General features: G+C 43.4%; 2 protein-coding genes across 7 annotated transcripts in view; both read right to left on the bottom strand.

Moving 5' to 3' along the window:
• LOC120797016 (phosphatidylinositol 4,5-bisphosphate 3-kinase catalytic subunit alpha isoform-like) overlaps nucleotides 1–6,542 on the bottom strand; it is a 31,805-nt gene extending 25,263 nt beyond the window's left edge. For 3 of the 5 annotated variants that reach the window (XM_040140216.1, XM_040140220.1, XM_040140221.1), the window contains exons 1-5: nucleotides 6,117–6,229; nucleotides 3,789–3,854; nucleotides 2,469–2,619; nucleotides 1,991–2,157; nucleotides 924–1,086 (exon numbers count right to left, since the gene is read on the bottom strand). The gene's annotated coding sequence lies outside the window, so the exon portion shown is untranslated. Of the gene's footprint in view, nucleotides 1–923; nucleotides 1,087–1,990; nucleotides 2,194–2,468; nucleotides 2,620–3,788; nucleotides 3,855–6,116; nucleotides 6,399–6,529 lie in introns of those variants that run through there. The other 2 variants (XM_040140219.1, XM_040140218.1) reach the window with 2 other exon arrangements.
• Nucleotides 6,543–6,752: 210 nt separating this feature from the next.
• zgc:153012 (uncharacterized protein LOC777626 homolog) lies at nucleotides 6,753–24,584 on the bottom strand. 2 transcript variants are annotated; one of them, XM_040140229.1, is made up of 5 exons: nucleotides 24,320–24,584; nucleotides 19,815–21,007; nucleotides 16,201–16,334; nucleotides 8,787–8,838; nucleotides 6,753–8,107 (listed from the first exon to the last, which is right to left on the bottom strand). In XM_040140229.1, the coding sequence occupies exons 2-5, from the start codon at nucleotides 20,484–20,486 to the stop codon at nucleotides 7,958–7,960; spliced, it is 1,008 nt and encodes a 335-aa protein (XP_039996163.1). In that variant the 5' UTR covers nucleotides 20,487–21,007; nucleotides 24,320–24,584; the 3' UTR covers nucleotides 6,753–7,957. The 2 variants fall into 2 exon arrangements, with proteins under 2 accessions (XP_039996163.1, XP_039996162.1); XM_040140228.1 differs by lacking the exon at nucleotides 24,320–24,584 and adding an exon at nucleotides 23,041–23,133.

The following is a 24,584-nucleotide window of genomic DNA, read 5'->3' as shown; positions in this document are numbered from 1 at the left end:
ACTAACTAACTAAAGTCAACGTTATCATTATATAATGTCACAATAAATCATATTATAATTTCACAGACTCCTGTTGATTCTGTGCTGGTCTGGAATCAGAAACATGTGTGACTCTTTCATTCAAACCTGATACTACTGGAAGAGGAGCTGCTGTCACTCAAGATGATTGACAGGTCTCTGATGATGTTACTTTTTTTTTACATCAGTCAGGTAAAAGTGAATTTGTTTCTGATTTTGACCTGTACGTCAGGTGTAAACCTAAAAATGATGGACTGAACCTTTATCACCAGAGGAGGAAGAAGTACAACACTATAAAAATACTCCATTACAAGTAAAAGTACTGCATTAAGATGTGACTTCTACTATCAGCTAAATGTACCAGAGTGTTCAAAGTATTTTTACTCCGTGTTTTAATATTATTACCGACATTAACATTCGACTATTTAACTCCCTATAATAATAGATGTGAAATAACAGGTTTAATACTCTCATTATGTTTAATAAGGAAAAATATTCATCTGATCATTAAATCCAGCTGTTAAATCAATGTACTGGACCAGATGTATAAACAGTATAAACCAAAGTAATGTAGGTCATTAACGTACTTAGATACTCTGCATCATTATTATATACTGATCATCATTACCTGATCAATACAAGAATCATCATAAATACGAATTTTTATAAATATGAATTTACAGAGTGAAAAGGTGTTGGACTGAACCTTTAACATCAGTTCACTCCAGCTAAAAAAAACTGAAACACAACACTAACATCACTTCTCCTCTCCTTGATTCCTCATCTCATCTCCTCATGACCTCAAGCGATGATATGGTTTCCATGACAACTCAGTGGGAGCATCACGGAGGGATGAAACCAGAAAAAAGAAAAGATACTCTTTGTTCTGTCGCTGTGTCTCTCACCTGAGCTCGAGCCTGCTGGACCAGCTGCGTGTATCGGTCATAGCGTCCGTCTGCCTGTCTGTCTGCCCGCTTGTCTATATGTCTTCCGGTCTGTCTGACCTCTGTCTTTGTCTCCTTTCATGGTTGAGCCGGTGGGTCCATCAGTCACCGCCCCTCCGTGATTCTCCGTTTGACACAAAGAGACACGATCCCGTTACAAACTGTTACTCAGAACCAGAGACCTGTCTGACTGCCAGTCTATCTGTCTTACTGCCGGTCCGTCGGTTCCTGCAGCCGGTGTCAGCAGTAGCAGCAGCAGGAGAGAAGTCGCTGCTCGCTGGGAGCTGCAGAACAATGTGCTTGAGGAGGGGGGTGTTGTTGTGGGTGGGTGGGTGTCGGGTGGGGGGTGGTGGGGCTGGGGGTGTCGGCTCATCCTGTCCTCTTCCTCTCTTAAAGGGCCAGCAGGCTCAGAAAGAAGAGGCAGAGACAAGAGCTCTCACTCTGCCACTGTTAGAGAGGACGGAACTCACTTATGTTTCTGAGAATTTAAAGGGTCTTTCACATTTTTGGTCAATGTAAAACCAGCTCACGTGTGCACATGAACACGTAAACAGGATTCTCCTGCTGTAAATGTTCTGTCATGATATCATATCACTTCAGTGGAGTCTCAGTGTTTGAGCTGCTGATACTGAGGAGAAGTCAGAGGTGTTGGTGTTTGATCTGGTTTCAGTCTGAGCTTCACCTCTTTGATAAACCTTGTACTGCAGTATTTTCTAGAACGGTACTACACCGTGACGAAAGGAGTACTCACATCTTTAACTCGGGTGAGAGTAACAATACACTGTGTACAAATACCACATTATAGTAACATCTTGCCCTCAAACACAAAAGTACTATCGGTTACATCACACAGAGACACTGTTAGATTGTCCTTCATTTCACAAATTAACCTCAGAGTGAGATCTCTGCTCACACGCACCATCTCTGTGTTAGGAACCGCAGGTTAGAGGACAGTTACGCTCAAACACACCGATGATGACGTCATCAAGGACAGAGCTCACTTCTATACAGGTAACCAATAAAAATACCTGAGAATCTGTTATCTCCTCTGGTGTGTTCAAGGGTCCTTGAGGAGGTTTCAGAAATCCTTGAACATGTTCCTGGGATCCTTCAGGACATATCAGTGGTTCTTGAGGGGGTTCCAGCACTCCTTAAATGACGGCTCAGGCTGGAAAAAGCTTCTTTCCCAGGTGGACTGAAGAGAGGACAGAAGGTCTGATGTGGCTGAGAACTTGTGGCCAAATGCAGGAGACAGGGTTGATGAGTACTGATGTGTTTCTATATCTGTAACTGTTCTATATGCATATGTACACTGAATATATAGTTGTGTATTGATTTACTAGAATAACTGAAGCATGTTGCAGCATTTCTGATTCATTTCTCTGACATACAGATTCCTGTAATGTAGCAAAGCTGCTGTACAGAAATACTCTTTAGTTTAATGGAACCTTGGTTTATGTCGATGAATAAAATCTACTTCACAGACAGCAGTAATCCATACTGTACCTGTTGTTAGTGATTTAGGTCAATGTGTTCTGAGAGACACCGTTTTCTTGTTGGAGACAGATGTTGTCAGTGTTCTGGTATTGGTTGAACCTGATGTGGCTCCAGTGATTTGCTGTATTAGTGTGACTGAACTGTTGCGCTGAAAGAGAGACTGTGTGAAGAGTTTAGAGAAAGAAAAACGGGATGGAGAAATGTGGGTTACCAATGAAAAAAAACTGGAATCAGTAGCATCAGTCCTGTTGCTATGGTTACCAGTTGTTTGAGCTCTGCCAGCCAATCAGAGAGCAGCAAACAGAATATTGTTTGTGTTGGATTAAGGATTAAAGTGTTTTCGCTCATCTGTTTTTGTTTTGTCTCCATTTCTATCCTACTGATTCTTCCTAATAATCTTTGGAGTGTATCCCAGCATGCCCAGTGTATCCCAGCATGCCCCCTCATCCCTGCTCTCAGTCACATCAGAATGAATAAAAACAACAAATAGCTAATGACAATGTAAAAATTACTGCATTACAAGAAAAAGTACTGCATTTAAAATGTTACTTCAGTGAGAGTTCAGGAGTAGTATCAGCTAATGTAAAGTATTAACAGTACAAGTACTTGGTATTTCGAATGACCCTCAGAGTGATACATGATTGTATATTATTACAGATGGATTAACGTGTTCATGTGAGCAGTATTTGACTGTTTTTTTTTTTTTTTACATTTTACACTTTAATCTGTAGTAATACATGTTTCATATACTCATCACATGTTAAATATGTATAAAATATTCATCTGCAAAATTCACTACATTCATCATACATGACACTGCATACATCACAAAGTATCTGGAAAGCATATAGAAGTGTATATTTCTCAAGAACACAAGAAAACATGAAGAAATACTCTGACTTCTGCAGAGAGAAAAACAAACACTTGAAAATACACAGTCTGAAGATTCAGGGACAGTTCGACATTTTCTTTCTCCTTTTTCTGTATTTCACTGCACCGGATTTAAAAGAAAACAATGACTGACTTAAATTTAATTAGAGTGCATTAACATCCATGTTCACTGTTTAACATACAGTATTGAATGCATAGAAAAGTAATCATTAAACACATTTACATTAGAAATAACAATTCTTCAAAGAATACTGTACTTTTTTTGTCATAAAATATTCAACATTGTCTGGATTCACATACATGACTGTAATATCAACGTATAATTCCAATGACTTATTCTCAAGGTACACACACAGACAGTCTGTGGGCTGTACAAACCTCATAACTCAATACAAACCACATGCATTCACCACTACACATTTGGTTATCTGAACCAACCTGCAATCTGCTCCTTTATTGGCAGGAAGTCCGTCGGTCACAGCTTGTTCAGTGGTGGATGCTCCCCTGTAGGCACAGAAAGATGGTCGTAAAGTATTTGACTTTACACAAAGTTTTTACACTGATGGAATTTAATCAAGTCTACTCAAAATTAAGCCTATATCAGAGAGTTGGTAAAACAGTAGGTTATAGACTCAGTTTATTAGGTACACCTAGCTAAACCTAATGCAGTCGAATATCAGTCCAGCAATGCCTCCGTAAAGTTGCAATGTTCAGTTTTTGTTGAAACTGTGCTGATTCAACTTTATGATTATTTTGGTGGATGCACTTTGTGGTGCTGTTGAACTTAATTGAACCTAATACATAATACAGAGTTATTAGTTATTTAGCCATTCAGCATCGATATGAACAGAGTAGAAAAATACAACACAAACAATTGTCAGGACAACATAATACAGTTTAGTAGTAGCACAAACTACACCCTGCAAAATGATCGTAAAACAAGGGCCTAGAGGGTTTGTCACCTCGAAGGCATCCAAGCATAGAATAACTGACACAGAAGATGATGATCCCTGTAAAATGGCATTTTGTTTGAAGTTTTTGCCATCATTAGCATCCTTTAAAACCATATCACTGTGCACGTCATTTAGACGGTGTATCAAGTGTATCCTGTACAGGTACATACTGACAGAAGTATTCCTTACCACTGGTATCTGCTCCTAGGTGCATCTGAGCAGGTGAAATATAATCAACATTTTCTTTGAAATATGTTTTCATTGTTCTGTTTGATCTCAAAACACCTTCATTGTAAAAAGTTCAAATATGCTCTTGTTCAAGTCCCTTAACTGTTTTCTTTATTTCATCCTCAGTAATATTTTAACCCTTTTGAGCACTTGCTTCATTCCACTGCTGTGGACCTTCTGAAATTCCTCAACAGTGCACTGTACTGTCGTGGCTGGCAAAAGCAGTCTGGCCTGCAGTTTTAAATAAAACAATGCCAGATTCGTTAGAGACGTGTTGGCGTTCAAATCTTGGTTCATTCCGTGACTATCGAGAGATGGATAAACAGGCTCATCTTGGACTTGGACATCAGTATCTTCTGGTGCAAATGGCTGTCCTACAAATGACTGTAATGTGTGTGGCAAAGGATGACTTCACTCCAAAATACTCTGAGCATCCCCAAAAAGGACAAGTGACTTTTTTTGCCATTGCATATGTGTAATCTTAAATGAATGCACAGCAAGGAAAAATTATCAGTCACATAATCACGCCTTTGAATCACGTCCTTGAACATTTCTGGTTACCACTATGCTGATAGTGGCACAGCAGGTATGTGATTTCTGTGCATGTGGGACTTTAATGCTGAAAATGTCCTGAAATTGCCAGGACACATGAAAACCTGTGGTCAGCTTCTATGACTTTTTGCATGGGCACAAAAGGTTTTAAATTTGGCAGTGCGGTGGCTACAAACCTTACAGCTTTGCATATTGTTAAGACTCTTGATGGGCAACGCTGATGGAAAAGGATCATTCAAATTCAAACCATAATGGATCTCTATCCTGTTTCTGTCTGTTAATGAAAGACACCCTTATACCACTCGTTAAGCTTTGAAAATGTTCTCCACCTTTCTCTGTTGCTTATACAACAGTCACTCTGTTTTCCATTCTTCTGCAAAGTATCATTTCCGCCTAAAAGTGTCATTTTCTCATGCGATCTGCCTGGAGACTGAGCCACTGCAACTAATGTCAGAAAAAATTACTCAACATTCCTCTTTACAGCTTGAGGATAATGTGATATTTTCAATTGTTTTTACGTTGTACATTGTCACATTAGGATAAAACATGAACAAGTAACGTATTCGCTTTTAAAATGTAACATTATAAGATTAAATACACACTTAGGGTATGTTAACTGGCCACTGTTGGTCCTTTCAAATAGCATAAAAGAAATCTACAGAAAACTAATGCTAAAACTAAACAGGTGGCTAGCCATCAACACTTTCATTAGCTCAAATTAATGCCAGCGTTAATGTAATAACCTGGTTGCTGTTATTTTCTTAACTGTTGTTCAACATTAACGACCACTTCCCTTCCAGAGGATATCGCATTAGCTAGCTTCGTGTCCATGTAAGACGAACTTTGCTCTTTACAAGATACATTTGATTTAATTCGGTAATTCAATTAACTCACTAAGTCGTTCGTGAACAGAAGGCAGTTCACTTTTCTTTGAACACGTTAACGTAAGGTCAGTTAACCTCGGCTAACTTCGGGTGCACAGAGCTGACAACCGCCATTATCGTCAGTATATTTGTATTAATACGTGTTGTACCTGGCTTGCTCGCCGGTCTTTCCTTCGCTGTCAGGGAGAAATCTTCATAGATGCCTCTGCGTGGTTTCACCAGGTGTGTGTGTGTGTGTGTGTGTGGTCAGCACAGACCAACCTCCATGGTTGAATCCCGCTGTTTTCCGGGGCTGTTCGTGTGGGCCGCTCCTGAACTCCCTACCCGGCAAAACCCCTGCCGCGCTACTGTGTTAGCCCCTCATCCGAACCGTGACACAAGGTTTGTCAAGCCAGATGCAAAGATGAGGAAAAGACAAAACGACTGTGGGTCTAAATGGAAAAAAGGGGGCCGTTACGGTAAAAACAGTAATATACATCATTTAAAAAAAAAAAAAAAACAGTAAATCTCTGCATATGGTGTTTGGCATCACCGAAAGTTCCCACGATGCAATGGAAATTACCGCTATTTACTGGAACACACTGCGGATTTGCAGTAATTTACTGGGTTACATATAATACCTGTATAAATTACAGAGATGTGATTATTCCGCCGCTGAAAATAGTGCCCAACAAATGCACTGCTTCCTCCTGTTTGGTGAAAAAAAACTACAGTGAGCAGCTGTGTTTTAGGAAAATTGCTGGAACTGTTTTAAAATGAAACACTACATTGTTACAGGTGTATGTCTTCAGTAGGAATGAACGGGCTTGGAGCTGAGAGCCGTACTGAGAGATGGAGTGATACGCCGTTGGATTTGGTCTTTCATCGGATTTATTGACAGTGACGGAAATACAGAATATCGGCAGCATTATCCTCAGACTTTGGTACTAGGGTTAAGAATATTAATGAAGAATGGACTTCTGTTACACTACAGTTTTGTAGCAGCTGACCTAAGGTGCCTCCTGCACTGATAAATAAAGTCGTGATCCAGTTACATGGCAGCGTAGAGTAAAAGAACAAACCAACACCAGTTTAACAAGAAACAGACTCAGATTAAAGTAAAACATGAGTAAATTCAAACGGAGCTGCTGATGAGTTCAACACTGACTCTGTTTCAACTCTGTTCACAACATGTTTTTCATTTCACACTGGAACAATACGATCTTCCTCTTCCTCTTCCTCTTCCTCCCTGGGTCAACTATTTCCTCTGCTGTTTCCCCTTCTCCACCTCCTCCTCTCCTTCTCATCATCATCATCAGTCCGACCCAGATTATTAATTTATTAGACTCTACTCTTCATCATCATCTTTATCACAGAGAACATCTGGATCCTATATATCACACCGCTGTCACAGCTGAGGTAAACAGTCCTGTTGTCGTGGTTACCAGGGTCCCGATTAGTCTGATTATCGGCCTGTTAAACTCATTATCACGACAACTCTCTCAGGTGAGCGGTGTGTGGTCAGTCAGGTGTGTGTCAGTGTGTGTGTTGTACGTTAATGAGCCAGAAGGTTCTGGAGAGAATAACACTGATTAGCTCGTGACGCACGTCGAGGTCTGGGAAACATCAGATGGTGACTGAACAGTTGGTTCGTAGTTAGCGTGTTGAATGTGGGAGAACTGGGGAGGTGTGAAGACCTGAGCCACTTTAACAAGCACCAGAGGACCTACAGACAGTCCGAGGGGGGACAGTGGTCTGAGGAGGGACAGACCACAAACCAACAAAGGGGTGGATCTGGTACAAGGGCCAGAAATGTTGATGATGCTATGGGAGGTGCATCACACCCCGGAGTGTACGGGGCTGTGTAGTCTCAGAGAGGGGGGGGGCGCGCATACCACAGCGGCCATCAGAGGTCTTGTAGAGTCCATGTCCCGGTGGAGGACCAATACCATGTTAGACAGGTGGTCATAATGTTTTGGCTCATCAGGGTGTGTCTTTGTGTCATGGTGTGTCATGTTGTGTGTATATTTTGTGTCAGTGTTCTGAGGATGTGGTTCTCTCTCTCCAGCTGTTGGTTCTTCTCCTGCAGTTCTCTGATTTGTTCCCTCAGAAGCTCCACCTCCTCCCTCACCGCCTGCATCAGGTGACTCTTCACCAGATCCTACACACACACACACACACACACACACACACAAACATGTCAGTGGCTTTACAAGGATCGTTTAGAAAGTGCAGATGATCCACTCTTAATCGGCCAGCAGAGGGCGCAGTCACACTCTAATGAATCACAGTAAGAGGCGGATTCAAATAAACTGATTATCCACATAGCAATAAAAAAAACAATTAAAAAAAAAAGAGGTGACCAGTAAAAATGTTAAACCGAACAGCCAGAACAAGACGAGGAACATGGGACTAACACACCACCATCACATGACTAGAATATTAAAAAGTAATGTAAGACATTCAAAAGAGAAGGAGAGGATTTCTTTCCAAGATTCACTTTAAATTATTTAAATTTTTAAAAAATTTAAATAAAAACAGGAGATATCTGTCTATCACGTTACGATGAAAAATACTAATCGATTTAATGACGTACGACGATTTAGTGGAAATGTTTCTGGACATAACAGGATGACATTAAAATGTTGTCTTAACAAGAAAAGTTCTTTTTAAAAGAAATTAGTTTTTTAGTTTAACAACGAGAAAAGATTTCATTATTTCTTATAACGGTGGAAGCAACGCTGCTGTGACTCTGTCTTGAGATGTTTACGATTAATAACTTAAACTGCGTTAGAATCACAGTGGAATTAGAGTAAAATCACAGCAGAAATCAAACTCACCATGGCCTGCTCGATTTTGTTGTCGATGGCAATCAGACTGTTACTTGAAGTACTGTAGAGACAGAGAGACAGACAGGTGAGAAAGAGACAGTAAGGTGAGAGACAGACAGGTGAGAAAGAGACAGTAAGGTGAGAGACAGACAGGTGAGAAAGAGAGACAAGTGAGAGAGACACAGATGAGACAGACAGGAGACAGAGACCTTCAACTTTAACGGACACCTGCAGCACCTACATGTAATCTCACCTGCAAACGTTTAAACAGTGTAAAACATTTTAAACTTAATTTTAGCACCGGACCATCAGTTTACCTTCAGAAAATGTGACCTTGTCCTTAATCAATACTTTGTCAATCATTTCAGTTCCTGATCAATAAGCCATACCAGGGATTAGATTTTCAATAAGAGGCGGGCTCTGACACGTTGATAACTGTCTCTCCAGGTGAATGTGAGCACACCTGGAGCAGAAGTCCCACCCCTTCCACTAGGTTGCCACGGTTACCTGTGGCAGAAAAGCAGCAGTGACATCATGGTGGCCTCAGAGCCCTGCCCAATGGGTGGAGCGCTACCAGGGACTGACCAATGCGGGTGAGGAGCGGCAGGCAGCAGGGGATTCTGGGCCGGGGGTCGGGGAGAGGGCAGGGCTGATGGAGTCATGTGAGGTCGTGATTGGTAGCTGCTTCTAGCCTGAAACTCAATGATTGGCTGAGCCCTGGGGGCTGGGGTCACTGACCTCTGCCTCATCCTGGGTTTGGGTTTAGAGGTTGTTGGCCTGGTGCCCGGCCAGGACTCCCTGACACCTGAGCCTTTGACCTCTGTACGATTCCGTAACACAATAGGTGTGTCTGGTTGCTTAACAACAAGCTGCCGAGTCCTGAGAGGGAGGGGTGGGGTCGATAGTGGACGCTGCTGAAGACGAGGCTGGGGGACGAAGTCAGAGAGGGGAGAGGACGGCTGCCGTTGCCCCCGAATCATTTTCTTTACACTACCAAACATCTCCAACCAATCAAAGCCCACCGCCAGACAGGACCCTCCAATCAGAGGTCAGCTACAGACTGCAAGAACAGGCTGACCAATCACAACTCAGAGAATCCAATTACGAAGCAAAAGACTGTCCAAAAAAATCCGATCCACTGTTCCTCGTTAAGGTTCAGATTCTTTCGTGTCTTTTAGTGGGGTCCTCTGACCCTCACTAACATCCCCTGTCTTTCATTACGGCCTAATGTCCCTTGTTCAAGTTCTCTGTCCCTCACAAGAACCAGAGTCTTTGGCCTTGTTCAGACTGCCAGCCCAAATCCGTTTTCTGGCACATCGAGATTGTGTCCGGATTGATTTTAGAAAGTATGGACGGCAAAAGAACTGCATGAAATGTGATTTTTGCTAATCAGATCCAAACCACATTTGGAGGTGGTTTGAAATGCGATTCCTATTGGTTCGCTACAAATGCGTCTCAGTCTGGATTCTCTGGGCACTTGGATTCTCAGTGTTTCAGTGATTTGAGTGTCTTTGCGTCACTCGCAATGCGTACACACGGCGACGATGTCGAATCAAGAGTGAGGAAGTGAGCAGAATCACTGCTGCTGCCGGCAGAGTGCTGTCAGAGAGTAGAGGTTTTTGGCATGACTGCCACACAGAATACCGCCATGTATACCAGCCTCTTCCATCGTTGACTTGGTCTGGTGCAAAGAAGGGGTTCTGCACCAAGACTTGAATGCACAGTTGTTTGGAGGGGGAGATGATGAAGCTCAATTTCTCATGCTTCCACGTTGGAAAGCCTTGTCACCAGCGTAGCCATACCTACGTCGTTGCCACAGCAACACATGCTGATAGGTCGGTGATATCTGAACACACAAATCCGATCTGATCACTTACAAACAACAGTGCTGACAGTCTGTCCTCAGAATCTGATTTGAGAAGCAAATCTAATTTGCCTGCAGTCAGAACAAAGCCTTTTTGATTCTTGGTTCAGGCTTGATGTCCTTCGTTAAAGTTCACTTCAGTTCTTCTGTCGTCTGCCCCTCGTTAAGATCCAGACTTATTGTTGTCCCCTGTTAGTGTCCTCTGTCCCTTGTTGGGGCACTCGTCATTAAGGTCTCAGTAAGGTCTGCTGTTTCTCATTAAACCTGTCTGTCTCTTGTCCTCCATTAACAGGAAGTGAGGTAGAAGTAAAATCTTCGATCCAACCTGTCTTGGATTGGCTGGTTCTCTGTAACTTCACAGGTTCTGAGCCCTCGTCCAATCAGAAGCAGCTGTCTCAGTGCGTCCAGATGTTAACTTCAAACTAAAACTCAGTGAAATACATCAGGTTTTCCTGTAACCCCCCCCCACACACACACCCCCACACACACTCTCCGCTCTCTGATTGGCTGCTGTCTCATTCCAGCTCCCGCCCACTCACTGTCTCAGCCAATAGGAATGGGGCAGTGAAATTCCACTCCTGCCCACTCACATACAGAGCTTCATTCATTCACACAGGCTACAGTCACAGTCTGAAACCAACTCCTCACTTTATTAAACTGATTTATTTTCGGTCTGACTGACATTTGTCATGTTCCAGTGTTAATGAGTCACTAAATAATAAAAACAGTGGAGAGTCCTTTACAATCCTCATCATGTTAGTTCATGCTTCTATCAAAGAGGAAAATTATATATTTTAAAATGTTCCCTGGAAAAAAAACATTGGTGTCTTAAAAAAAAACCCTGAAGTAGTTGGAGAGAAATCTGGGGGAGATCTGAGATGCTAGACTGTCGATAATACATTTAAATTATGAATTTTTTATTTAAATTATTTTTTCTACACCACAGTATGAATTCATTTTTTTCTTTCCTTCCATGTATTGGAATGCACATTAATAAATATGCTGCACTGTAAATGTGAGTTAGCCAGAGAGCATTTTTCATCTGTGGTCCCTGCTCAGACAGAAAAAGAATATAAGAACATAAGATTAAAATTACACAGTTACTGAGATCATTTATGAGCATGAACAGTGATAATAAAAAGGAAAGAGAATATTAATGTTAATAAAAATACATCATAGAGGACACTGATTTATTCTCCGTGTCAGTACTTTATATGTCTTGTGTTACGTGTTGTAAATAGTACCTGAAAATATGATATTAATGTTAACAGAAATATGGACTAACGTTAGATTATTAGACTAAGTCACAAGCAAAAGCACAAACATAAAAAGCATATACAGTACATCAAATACATGCAGTGGCTTCAGAAAGTATTCAGAGCTCTTCACTTTATTGTGTTAAATTGCCATTTTCCCCCATCAGTCTACAGTCAGTAGCCCATAATGAATAAGTTAAAACATGTTTTTAAAAATCTTTGCAGTTGTATTTAAAATCAGAAAATGAAACCTCTTATTTACAAAACTATTAAGACCCTTTGCTGTGGCTCCAAACTGTGTTCAGGCGCTTCCTGTTTGCTTTAATCCTTGAGATGTGTCTAGTACCTGACCTGACTCCACCTGTGGCAAACTGAATTGATCTGACATAGTTTAGAAAGATAGACACCTGTGTATATGAGGTCCTACAGTTCACACTGCTGTCAGGACAAAAACCATAAAGTCCAAGGAACTCGCTATAGACCTTTGTGATAAAACTGTGGTGAGACAGAGATCAGGTCAAGGGTAAAAAAACGTCTCTAAAGCTCTTAGTGTTCCCAGGAGCAAAGTGGCCTCAACAACTGTGAAAATGGAGGATATCTGGAACCGCCAGGACTCTTCTAGAGTTGGCCAGCCAGTCAAACTGAGTAACCAGGCAAGAAGGGCCTTGGTCAGGGAGGTGACCAAGAACCCAACGGTCACTAACAGAGCTTCAGAAGTCCTCTTCAGAGATGGTGGAACCCTGCCGGAAGGACGACCATCTCAGCAGCACTCCATCAATCAAGCCTCTATGGTAGAGTGGCTGGACGGAGGCCACTTTGAGTAAAAGGCATATGACAGTGTGCTGTTTGCCAAACAGCATTTAAAGGACTCTGAGAGCATGAGGAAAAAGATTCTCTGGTCTGATGAGACAAAAATTGAACCAATTAGGCAGAACTCCAAAGACTATGTCTGGCACTGCTCATCACCTGACTAATACTCCTACAGTGAAGCATGGTGGTGGCAGCATCACGCTGTGGGGGGGGGCTTCTCCACATGAGACTGGGGCAGCTGTTCACCTTTCAGCTCAACAACGACCCGAAGCACACAGCCAAGACAACACTGGCGTGGCTTCGTGACAAGTCTCTGATGTTCCTCGAGTGGACCAGCTAAAGGCCAGACTTAAACCCCTTAAACATCTGTGGAGACCTGATGATGGCAGTTCACAGATGCTTCCCATCCAATCTGACAGAGCCTGAGACGATCTGTCAGGAACAATGAGATAAAACTGCCCAAATCAAGGTGAGCAAAGCTTGTAGACTCAAAGCTGAAAATGCTGCCAAAGGGGCTTCTACAAAGTACTGAATTAAGAGTCTGAATACTTTTTTAGATGAAAGATTTCAGTTTTTGATTTTTAATACATGTGCAAAAACTTCTAAAAACATGTTTTCACTGTGTCATTACGGCTTATTGAGTTTAGCTCGATGGGCAAAAATGGCAATTTTATCCACTTACAATAAAATCTACCATACAGTAAGGTGAAGGAGTCTGAATACTGTCTGGAGCTGCTGTAAATCGCACTGGTCCAATAAAAGCAAAGCCACAATAAAGGATGTGCAGGTGCATGAGGACAGACTGGAGATAGGTGACAGCAGACATGTGTAGGCCAGCAGAGGCAACCGATTTTAATGATAATTCATTTTTTCTCTATTACGAGCTGAGTTCAGTTCGAGTTCTTGGGCAGCGATAAACGAAAACTGAGTAGAATCACTTTTTCTCAGTGGGATGATACAACGCCCTCTACCTGTACATCTTGTGAACTGACCTGCACTTGTTCTGTTGGTAAAAAGGAGAGGAGGAGCCAAGACATGTATAATCTTGAACGTGAAACAGCTGCATCTCTACTCCATGTATCTAAAATCCATTTCAGGTTCCCCTACCCGATGCTTTTATAGATGACCTGTATTGGTATCTTTACTACAAACAGCTCAGTTACTGCCTTATCTTTGACTGATGTCCATTTCTGGCTTCTTTTTAGGAAAATATTAACTGAAAACCAAAGTGTAGAGTAGCATTTGTCAAGCCCTCACACTGAAGAAGACTCAGATGAATCGACATGGGGCAGCTGAGATCTTCTCTCTGGAGTGTGGAGGCTGAACAGTCAGAGTGTCCACAGAGACTTTAACAAGAAAATCTACTTGGTACTATAGGAGAGGGACATGTCCCACCATCCACCCCCCCGACACCATACCGGGCCTGTTAGCATAGTTAGCTAGCATGAGATTTAGATAGCTGATCCCATCTGTGGGATTTTTTTAGTGTTTTTATACATTAGGTCAAGTTGACATTAATATTATCAAACACAACGTTACGTGAGTAGCTGACATCACGGTGTGTAACATGACATTTCGTAGTTCGGTGGGTAGCAGGGGGTGGTGTGGCCGGTGTTTTCAGTGAGCTAGCATTCGGTCCAAGGCAGCGGGGCAAAGGCAACTCTGGGCTACAAACTGGCTCCAGCGCAAACAAATGGGTGAAGTCACACCCGGCATGGGGGGGGTGTCTTGTCCCCCATTTGTCCCCTCCAATATACAGCAGAAAATATGTTAAATATGTCCTCTTTTAATAAACCCTGTCAACGGATCTGTCCCGTTATTTCCTATATATTTTCAATTTATTTGCGTTTGTTCAGGAAAACATCAGCTCATAGTCAGTCATTGTTCTTCTGGTAAAATAATGATGCCTGGTCATAATGCAGGCAGCCCAGCGAGACTGGGAGAGGGAGAGGCATGCTGAAAGCACTGGCCAGACAGGGACATGCTCTGGAGATGAAGATGATCAGGTGAGAAACCGGAAATTGGAACAAAATACAAATTAAATAGACTTACTTAAAATTCCATAGCAGATTTTTTGTTAAGGGGATAATCTGTCATTTGTTGAGGTACAAAATTAATTATTGTTCTAATCACAATATTTAGATAAACATGCTTTGGGTGTGTACATTTTCCCCATTGGAAGCTTTCCTATTGACTACCACTGAAAAAGGCATAATTCCAATCAGTAGGTATGTTTAAAGTCAGTAAACGGTGAGCAGTGAGTGGGGGAGGGCTCTCATCTGGACCCCCCCCAATGTCTATTCCATGGTTATATCCTTGCAACCTGCCCGTCCACTTTTATACTGTCTATGGTCTGGAGCCAATCAGGGTCCAGTTTAAAACTGATACACTGATATAGAAACTGAAGCGTACAAGTTTTCAGTGACGTAGGAGACATGTGGTGTCCAGCTGTTCAACTTTACAAATGAACAATATTCTCAGATCCTGGATTTTTACTTAAGCAAGAAGGAGGAGAAGTTATTTTAAGGATTTTTAAGAAGTTAACTGAACTTTTTTTGTTGAAAAGACATGTCAGGCACTTTATTATTCTTCACATATATTCTACAAACCCAACACACACACACACAGACACACACACACACACACACACAGAGACAGAGAGCGAGAGAGAGAGAAACACACCACAAGTCTATTTTCACTGCTCTGACAATCAGCTGACATTGCAATGTAGACAGAAAGTGTGTGTGTTCTGGTATGTAGGTCAGCTTGTGGTTCACTTCAGTTCAGCAGCATTAACACTGAACCTGGGAGAGTCCCAGTCAGACCAGAACAGTCCTGATGGACCAGTCCAGTTTGGAGAAAAAAATGGACAGAGAGCAAGGTATTAAAAGCCCTGCAGGAAAGTGACACTAAATGCTGCAAAGTGAAAGATATAACAGAGCAGGAGACAGGGTTGGTTTTTAAAAGAAAGCATGTTATCAGAGCCGTCCTCAGCACGTCATATTATCACAACACTTCCTGAGGTTATTCTGTGTTTTACAAAACTCATAAATTGCATCAACACTTAATGATGCTCTGCAGGAAAGCAGGAGACGTGTTGCGTGGAAATAATGTAGAAAATAAAGAACCGCATTCTGATTTCTGTCAGGTGGAGGCAGCTCCAGTTACTCAGAGCTTCATGATGATCAACACAGTCCAGTCAGAGCTCTGATACACTGCCACAGAGAAAACTCTCCAAATATGAAAGTTTATTCCTGTGGCCTTCAGTATGAAAGTGGCACTGACTAAATCCTGAAAAAAAGACTCTTTGCTGTTTTTAACTGCTACCGATACCATTAGTAGACAACACTGTCCTATACATCAACAAATATGAGTTCATGAGCTCCTCAAACCAAACTCTGACTGCTGATCTGTCTCACTGACATGAGACCAAAAACAACACAAGTCAAGCATGCAGGTAAATAAATAAACAACAAATCAAACAGAAAGTCACCTGTCGTCCTCCGGCAGGTTGAAGATGGTTTGGTCCAGAGTGAAGGCCGCAGGAGTCTTAATAGGGGTCAGATTGGGACGGTATGATCCAGCGGGGGGGGGGCTGGGCTGAGAGTGAGACAGTCTGAGGACAGACTAAGAGACAAGCGGAGCATGTAACAGAGAATGTAACAATACTTAATACATTAAATACAGTTTAAACGTGCATTACAACCTGGGATAGTCAGACCCTGGAGGTCAGATCTAAGTTTGTGTAACAAAGGCTTGATGGCAATAGAATACAACAGGCCAGAGAGGGCACTGCCTTCTCTGATTCCCCTTGGGATCTGAAAAGGAGCACTCAACCCGCCATTAATCTTCAGCACACTCTGAATGTCACAATACAAAACCCTAACTTTGTTAACAAAACCGAAGGCAATCAGTGTTTGTCATAAGTATGCATACTCAACACGATCAAAAGCTTTTTTTCTGATCAATTGATAAGATTCCAACTTTGAGGCCAAACAGTTTAGAGGTTTCTAACAAGTCTGGAATCAAATTAATGTCAGATATCAAGCTGCCGGGGAAACAGTAGGTGTGGTCACAATGCCAACTCTGTGGAGAGGAGCTTAGGATCAGTGCAGAGAAGTGACACAGGTCTCCAGTTTTTAATAAACTGCAGGTCACCTTTCTTAGGCAGTAAGGTAAGGACCGTCCTCCTGCAGCTCTGCGGCAGACGCCGTCCGGCAAGACCGTCACTCTGACCCCCCCTTGTCCACCAACCAGAAAGACTTGTAAAAGTCAGGATGCAGAGGATCTATTCCAGGAGCTTTCCCAATCTGCCTGCTCTGCAGAGCAGCACAAGGTTCGTCAGAGGAGAGAGCTGCTTCCAGCGCTACATTACTGTGCTGTTCAACCAGGGGAAGACCAGTATAAAAACTCTGAGCCACTGCCTGCTCCTCTCTATGTTCACATTTAAACAGGTTAGTGTAGAAGCTGACAGGATGCTTACGGACTGCAGTTTGATCAGTCAGCACCTGCCCAGTTGTCAGACTTTAAGCTGTGAATTAACCTCTTCTGTCTGTTCTTACGCCGCAGACCAATAACAAAAATGTGACGGGACGTCCAGCTGAACTACATTTTCAGGCGGGACCCGACCAAATCCCCTGAGCTGACAGCCCCAGCACGGCGGCTCAAACAGACTTTTTCACTTCGTGTGTCTCGGTATGGCGTCGGGTTCGGTGGCCTTGGCTAAGTCCTGGAGTACCTCCACTTCAGACTCTGAAGCTTTCAGTGAACTCATTAAGGTTTTTGTGACATTCTGAGTTAACTGTTGACGTAACTGTCCTATTTTATATTTTGCAATGTCCCAACACTGCTGCACAGACAAAAAAAAAAAAATCACGCTTATAATTTGGTGATTTCTCCATAAATACACAAAAGCATCCTTGAAATTTTTATCCTTCAGTAAAGCCATGTTGAAATGCCAATAAGCACTACTGGGCTTTACACACTTTCTAAGGACAAAAGCTGTTACACTTGAGTGATCAGGAAAACCTGCAGGGCTGATAAAACAACTTTTATATACGTTAAAATCATGTTTAGAAAAATAAAAACGATCCAACCTGGCCATAGACAGTAAGTTATCTCTAACATGTGTCTGAGTGTATTGGCTTTGGTTACCATGGAAACCTGCTGTCGTCAGTATGGTTACAACCTCCACCAGGAAATAAAAATACTCTTCAGTGTAACGTTTCCCAGTCACTTCATTTAAAACATCTAGAAAGACTGATCTCTCCACTTCCACAACTGGAGCATAAACATTCATAAACACTGAAAAGAGAAGCCATCCTTCTATCATCCCCGGCTCCATTAAGATCATGATGCCTATTCCTACATCGCCCATAGCACAGAGAAAGAGCTGAGAAACAGAGGTGACCAAACAAAGTGAAAATAAGTTGGATAACTACAAGACCTAATCATCATCTTCTAACTGTTATATCAACTTTACTAGAGGACTGACACACATCCTTAGGTTTCCTTTTCTTATCATTGTCTTTAGAGGAGTCCTCTTCTTCTAACATCTCACTGTCCTCATCCTGAAAACCTTCTGCCTCCTTTGTGTCAGTTGAGTTTTACTCCTGGTCTCCACCTCAGTGTCAGTGTGTGACTGCTGGCTAACCTCCACAACACAGTCCTTACTAACAGCTGAAACCTGAAGCTGTGAAACCTCTTCATTTACTCCTCCGATCTCTTTATTTTATGCTGCGCTGGTCTCAGTTCTGGTCTCAGGTAGTTCTGGTCTCTGTGCTGCAGTCTCAGGTAGTTCTGGTCCTCTGTGCTGCGGTCTCAGGTAGTTCGGTCTCAGGTAGTTCGGACTCTGTGCTGCGGTCTCAGGTAGTTCTGGTCTCTGTGCTGCAGTCTCAGGTAGTTCTGGTCCCTGTGCTGCGGTCTCAGGTAGTTCTGGTCTCTGTGCTGCGGTCTCACGTAGTTCTGGTCTCTGTGCTGCGGTCTCAGGTAGTTCTGGTCTCTGTGCTGCAGTCTCAGGTAGTTCTGGTCCTCTGTGCTGCGGTCTCAGGTAGTTCGGTCTCTGTGCTGCGGTCTCAGGTAGTTCTGGTCTCTGTGCTGCAGTCTCAGGTAGTTCTGGTCCTCTGTGCTGCGGTCTCATGTAGTTCGGTCTCTGTGCTGCGGTCTCAGGTAGTTCTGGTCTCTGTTCTGCAGTCTCAGGTAGTTTTGGTCCTCTGTGCTGCGGTCTCAAGTAGTTCGGTCTCTGTGCTGCGGTCTCAGGTAGTTCTGGTCTCTGTGCTGCAGTCTCAGGTAGTTTTGGTCCTCTGTGCTGCGGTCTCAGGTAGTTCGGACTCTGTGCTGCGGTCTCAGGTAGTTCTGGTCTCTGTGCTGCAGTCTCAGGTAGTTCTGGTCCCTGTGCTGCGGTCTCAGGTAGTTCTGGTCCCTGTGCTGCGGTCTCACGTAGTTCTGGTCTCTGTGCTGCGGTGTCACGTAGTTCTGGTCTCTGAGCCACAGGTCCACTATCATTGGCCTCGGCACTTAGTTTCTCTGGAAAGGAATGGATGAGGTGACCCTCCATCCCACAGGTGGACCATTTCACCTTCTCTGAAGGAGGATAAACAATCATCCAGTCTGAACAGATTTAACTCCTCGGCGTTGTTATTCTTGATCATAAAAACCTGCCTTCTTAAGGAAACTATGTGCCTTTCATTACTAATGAGCAGAGGGCCTCTCACAAAATGACCTTTTTGACCGGATTAACTGGCAGTAGCAGCTGGACCAACGTTCTCTCCGACAACCAAACTACAGTCTTAGAGCAGCTGACAGTCAGAAACTGTTTAACTCCATGTCAGCATTTGAGCTTCTCCAGCCCCACGCCTCCGACTCCATGAGTCGGCATGACCCCTGGCTAGGCTGGGAATCAAACCACTTTAAACTGAAGCACAACGGTAACAGATCTATCAGCATATACCAGCAACCACCGCCGATTGAAAAGAGAGAAAACACAATCACACTGAAACACACAGCCAATCCCAGCATGCACTCTGAGAGAGAGAGAGAGGTAACATGTCAAAGATGTTTTACTTCTTCTGTTAGCAATGTGTGTTTCGTATGTTTGTGTGTCCGTACCCGTCCTGTGGCGTCGACATCCAATTGCAGAGGAGGAGGGATGTTTCGTGGGCGGGGTGAAAGCGGTGGAGGGGTGGAGTCAAAACCCTGCACTCCAATTGGCTTCTTTCGGTCCAGGAGCCTGATGTTGATTGGCTCTTGGTGCGTTGGGGAGGGCGGCCCGCTGCGCAGTACGAGCCCCGCCTCTTCTCTGCCTCTGATTGGCTGACCCAGCAGGTGGGCGGTGTCCTGGGAGTGGACTCCACCTCTGTCTCTGTCCCGGCCAATAATTTCCAGGGACTCCAGCGAGTGGGCGTGTCTCATGCTGTCCATGACCCACCTGAACCCCGCCCCTTCCTGTCTCTCTGTTGCAAAGTCTGTGCATGTCCAACGCCCACGGCGATATGGTTCGCCCCGCCCACTGCTGCCGGTCCCGCCCATTGCCAGCCTCACCACCCTGAACCTGGAGGTAGACCCCGCCCCCTGCCCCAGTGCATCATGGGAGATGTATTTCCTCTTCAGAGAGGGCGTGGTTGGCTGGGAAGAGCTTCCCTGAGGGCTGCAGGAGGAGGAAGCCTCTGATTGGAGGATAGTCAAGACCATGCTGGGAGCTGATTGGCCGGCTGGAGTTTGGTTTAAGTCTGATGTCACACTTGTGATCTGAAAGCCACTCCTCTTTTTACCACCACTCATCCTCACACACACGGACACACACACTAACACCGACTCCTTGCTAGGCGCTATGCAGACGAGTGAGCGAACATCAGATTGTTTCTGTGTTTCCCAGTGAAGACGTCCTTTCCTTTCTGCGAAAGTTTTGCACACTTACTCCACCTCCAACCTATTTTCATATCATGTTTTAGATTTAAATGTGTGAATTTAAACCCAACAAGTAGGTGCTCGCTACTTTGTAAGATAAATCTGTTATTCTGACAGTGGCCTGACTGCCAGTAACCGACAGTTAATCAACGGCACTCTTTATACAGCCCATATAATGAGCCTATATAAAACATAACGGTGTACCAATCACAAAAAATAATCATTCTAGCTTAGGAAATGATTTAAATTTGCTCATTTTGAGAGGGAGAAATCACAAGCGGCACAAAAAAAACATTTCATCCCCTCCTCTCACATCCCGTCATCGCGCTACATCACATCATCGTAGTATATCTGGACAATGTTTTGCGCTCCATAAGCTAGAGTTCGCTCGTTCGCTGTATGTCAGGAAGAGGTGTTACACACACACACACACACACACACACACACACACACACACACACACACACACACACACACACACATTAACACACAAACACACGTACACTAGAGACGCACTGAAACACGAACAAGACAAAAAAAAAACTTGTTAATATGACTTATGAGGACTTTAATTAAAGAAAAGGTACCCCTGCTCTGTGCTGAAACATTGCAATGTTAAATACGTAATGTGCAGTTTTATGCAAAAGTTTGGACAAATTCCATGTTTAGTTTATTTTTGATGGTAAAAGAAGTGAATCCAACACCTGCAGCAAACAGAATTTAAAAATTAGCTTTTCTTCAAATGTTACTGCCCTGTTACTTTTTATTTCATCAACTTAAAAAGAGAAAATCAATAAACAGTAAATGTGACATGTAAATAAAGGTTGGAAACCCTTCTAAGGCGGCTCAGGAGGGAGAGCTGTTAAAGTCGTCCACTAACTGGAACTAACCGCGCTATATAAGTGCAATCCACTTACTTAATGACCCCCCCTTCAACAACAAAATCAACAAAATATGGAATTTGCCCAGGGGTGGATAAAGGGGTACCTCCTACACAACTATAGCTGAAAAACTTAAAAACTTGAAGCGCTGAAGTGGCAGGAGAAATATAAATACTGAAAGAAGCTGAAGTGAAAAAACTGTTTGAGTTTAAATGTAAGCACTGAGTGAAGTTGAAGTGAAGGCGTTGAAAGAAGTTGAAACCTCATTTAAAGAGTAAAAGATGAAAGCAGTTTGAGTGGAAGCATCTTACCTTCAAGAGCTGTACATTTTATTGTTTTTACATCAAAATCACAATTTAATAGAGGGAAATTTTCAAAGAGCAGAACTGGTACCAGCACGTCTGACACCAGCCTACCCCCCGATCTTCACCCCAAACAGGTCTAGACTCTGACACCAGCCTACCCCCCGATCTTCACCCCAAACAGGTCTAGACTCTGACACCAGCCTACCCCCCGATCTTCACCCCAAACAGGTCTAGACTCTGACACCAGCCTACCCCCCGATCTTCACCCCAAACAGGTCTAGACTCTGACACCAGCCTACCCCCCGATCTTCACCCCAAACAGGTCTAGACTCTGACACCAGCCTACCCCCCGATCTTCACGCCAAACAGGTCTAGACTCTGACACCAGCCTACCCCCCGATCTTCACGCCAAACAGGTCTAGACTCTGACACCAGCCTACCCCCCGATCTTCACGCCAAACAGGTCTAGACTCTGACACCAGCCTACCCCCCGATCTTCACCCCAAACAGGTCTAGACTCTGACACCAGCCTACCCCCCGATCTTCACCCCAAACAGGTCTAGACTCTGACACCAGCCTACCCCCCGATCTTCACCCCAAACAGGTCTAGACTCTGACAACAGCCTACCCCCCGATCTTCACCCGAAACCGGTCTAAACTCTGACAACAGCCTACCCCGATCTTCCCATTTAACAGGTCTAGACTGCTGACACCAGCCTACCCCCCGATCCTCACCCCAAACAGGTCCAGACTGACAACAGCCTACCCCCCCCCCATAACAAACAAAAACCTCTAACACATGACATTTAAATTTTTACTTGCTTTGTCCCCAAACATGTCTCGTCCTCCTCTCCTGTGTGTGTCTGTCTGTTCCCCCTGTCCCCTGTCTTTCATAACACAAATCTTACAGACTGTCTGTTTCTTCTGACTCCTCTCACACACACACTGTCTCCGTCTCTCTCTCCTGTTTCTGTTCAGTGTCTCCTCACATGCGCTGCTTCGCTCTCTTCTCATGTTCTTCTTGTTTCTTCTTCTCCAACTCTCAGTCATGTCTCAGTGTTCACTTCTTTCTGCCTGTTTGTTGTTGTTCAACATGGATTGTGTAGCGTGCGTGTTCAGGTTCTTGCTTTTTTAGATTTTTGGATTAACAAACAGAGTGTGTCAGTTTACTTTCTCTACTTCACTTCTTTTGACCTGTACTTGAGTATCAGTATTGTACTTTTTTCCATTTGTACTTTTTACCTGCTGTTTGTCCCCAAACAAGACACGTGTCCTCACGGTGTCTGTGTGGAACCAGGTTTATGTCCCCATAATGTACAATAACAAACATTACAGACTGTCTGCTCTGCTGTAAACTGTGTCTCCACACATCCTCCCTGTCTCTCTCCTCTCTCTCTCTCCTGTTCTTATGGTCAGTGTCTCTCGCCCTGCTGCTTTCGTCTCAGACTCATGTTCTTCTGTGTTTCCTGTTTCCTCTGACTCATGCTATTCTGTTGCTGCTATGCTGTGTGCTGGGCCTGTCACTGTGCTGCCATGGTTTGGATTAACGTGCGTGCGTGTGTTCAGGCTCTGCAGGATTTTAACTGTTTTAACTTCAGAAACAACCATTGCATTTGTACTTCTGTTACTTTTCTCTTACTGTGTACTTTTATTTTACTTCCATGTATTTGTTTTAGGATTTTTTTTACCTTTCTCTATGTCAGAGTGAAGTATTTTACTGCTCTACATCTGACAGCTGCAGTTACTTTTTAAAAAAATCACGTTTTTCTCATCTGACCTCCTGCTCAGTGTGTAGACAACTGTCCATGAGTGCGAGAGCAAAAGAGCGGAAAGCAGCCTGTTATAATTTCCCCTCAGTCTTCAAATGTCTTGTTGTCTGACCAACAGTCCAAAACGCCAAAAAATACTCAGCTTACTATCATGTCAGGACAAAGAAAAACATCCAATCCTCACATCTGAGAAGCTGGAAACAGCAACAGGATATACGACATTTTTGCTTAAAAAAATAACTGAAATGATCATTCGATAACCAAAATAGTCGACCAATAATTTTCTGGTGAATGAAAAATCGATTGATTGTTGCAGTTCTACTTTAATATTTTGTTGTATTAGGGTAATAAATGTGTCATCCTCCAACAGAGAGATACCAAAGCAGCACTGAATGATTCTGATTCTCGGACAGACAGTTAATGAGACCGGAGCGTGATCTGGAATAACGATGCTCTGAATCCAGGCGGCGACGGTGCTTAGAAATAAACGGCTGTGTTAGAGTTAAGTGAGTTATGTGTATTCAAACAGAAGGCAAACTCTCTGCAGCGTGTGTTAACTTGATGACCATGTCTCTGACTCTTGGAGGCGGACAGATTTAGCAGCTGGTAGCAAAGCGTCCACTGAAGTCTCGTTTACTGAAACCAACCAGCAGTGCAACATGTTTGACCTGCGCTTTGACCAAAGAGCTGCCCTGCGCCGAATGTGGTGCATTAGTGATTCTGCTGCTCTGCAGCTCTGCTGAGACCCTCACCTGTTGATAATCGGTTTGGTCCAGATGTCCTGCAGCTGTTTTCCCAAAGATCAGTGGTCAAACAGTCCACTGGAGACTGGCCTGGCGACTCAAACCCTGATCTCAGTAATGTCCTATAGCTGATCTGGTTTATCAACCGTGAATGAATCTGTTAATTTGAACGGAGCCGTATCAGACAATGGCGCCAGGTGTACGCCTCACGGTCTGACGTCACAAACTCTTAGATCATTCAGTAAATCATGCCCCGTGACGTCATATCTGTAAA

This window comes from Xiphias gladius, chromosome 12 (genome assembly GCF_016859285.1).
Source record: "Xiphias gladius isolate SHS-SW01 ecotype Sanya breed wild chromosome 12, ASM1685928v1, whole genome shotgun sequence".
NCBI classification, from domain to species: domain Eukaryota; kingdom Metazoa; phylum Chordata; class Actinopteri; order Istiophoriformes; family Xiphiidae; genus Xiphias; species Xiphias gladius.
This window is presented reverse-complemented; position numbering and strand designations above follow the sequence as displayed.

What these genes read in the sequence shown, in the direction of transcription:
- zgc:153012 (XM_040140229.1), bottom strand. Translation starts at nt 20,486, where the DNA reads ATGAGTGGTGGTAAAAAGAGGAGTGGCTTTCAGATCACAAGTGTGACA. An exon ending in AACCTGCCGGAGGACGACAG is followed by an intron (nt 8,839 to 16,200) that starts GTGACTTTCTGT and finishes CTGTCTCTACAG; the next exon opens with TACTTCAAGTAACAGTCTGA. An exon ending in ACAAAATCGAGCAGGCCATG is followed by an intron (nt 8,108 to 8,786) that starts GTGAGTTTGATT and finishes GTGTGTGTGTAG; the next exon opens with GATCTGGTGAAGAGTCACCT.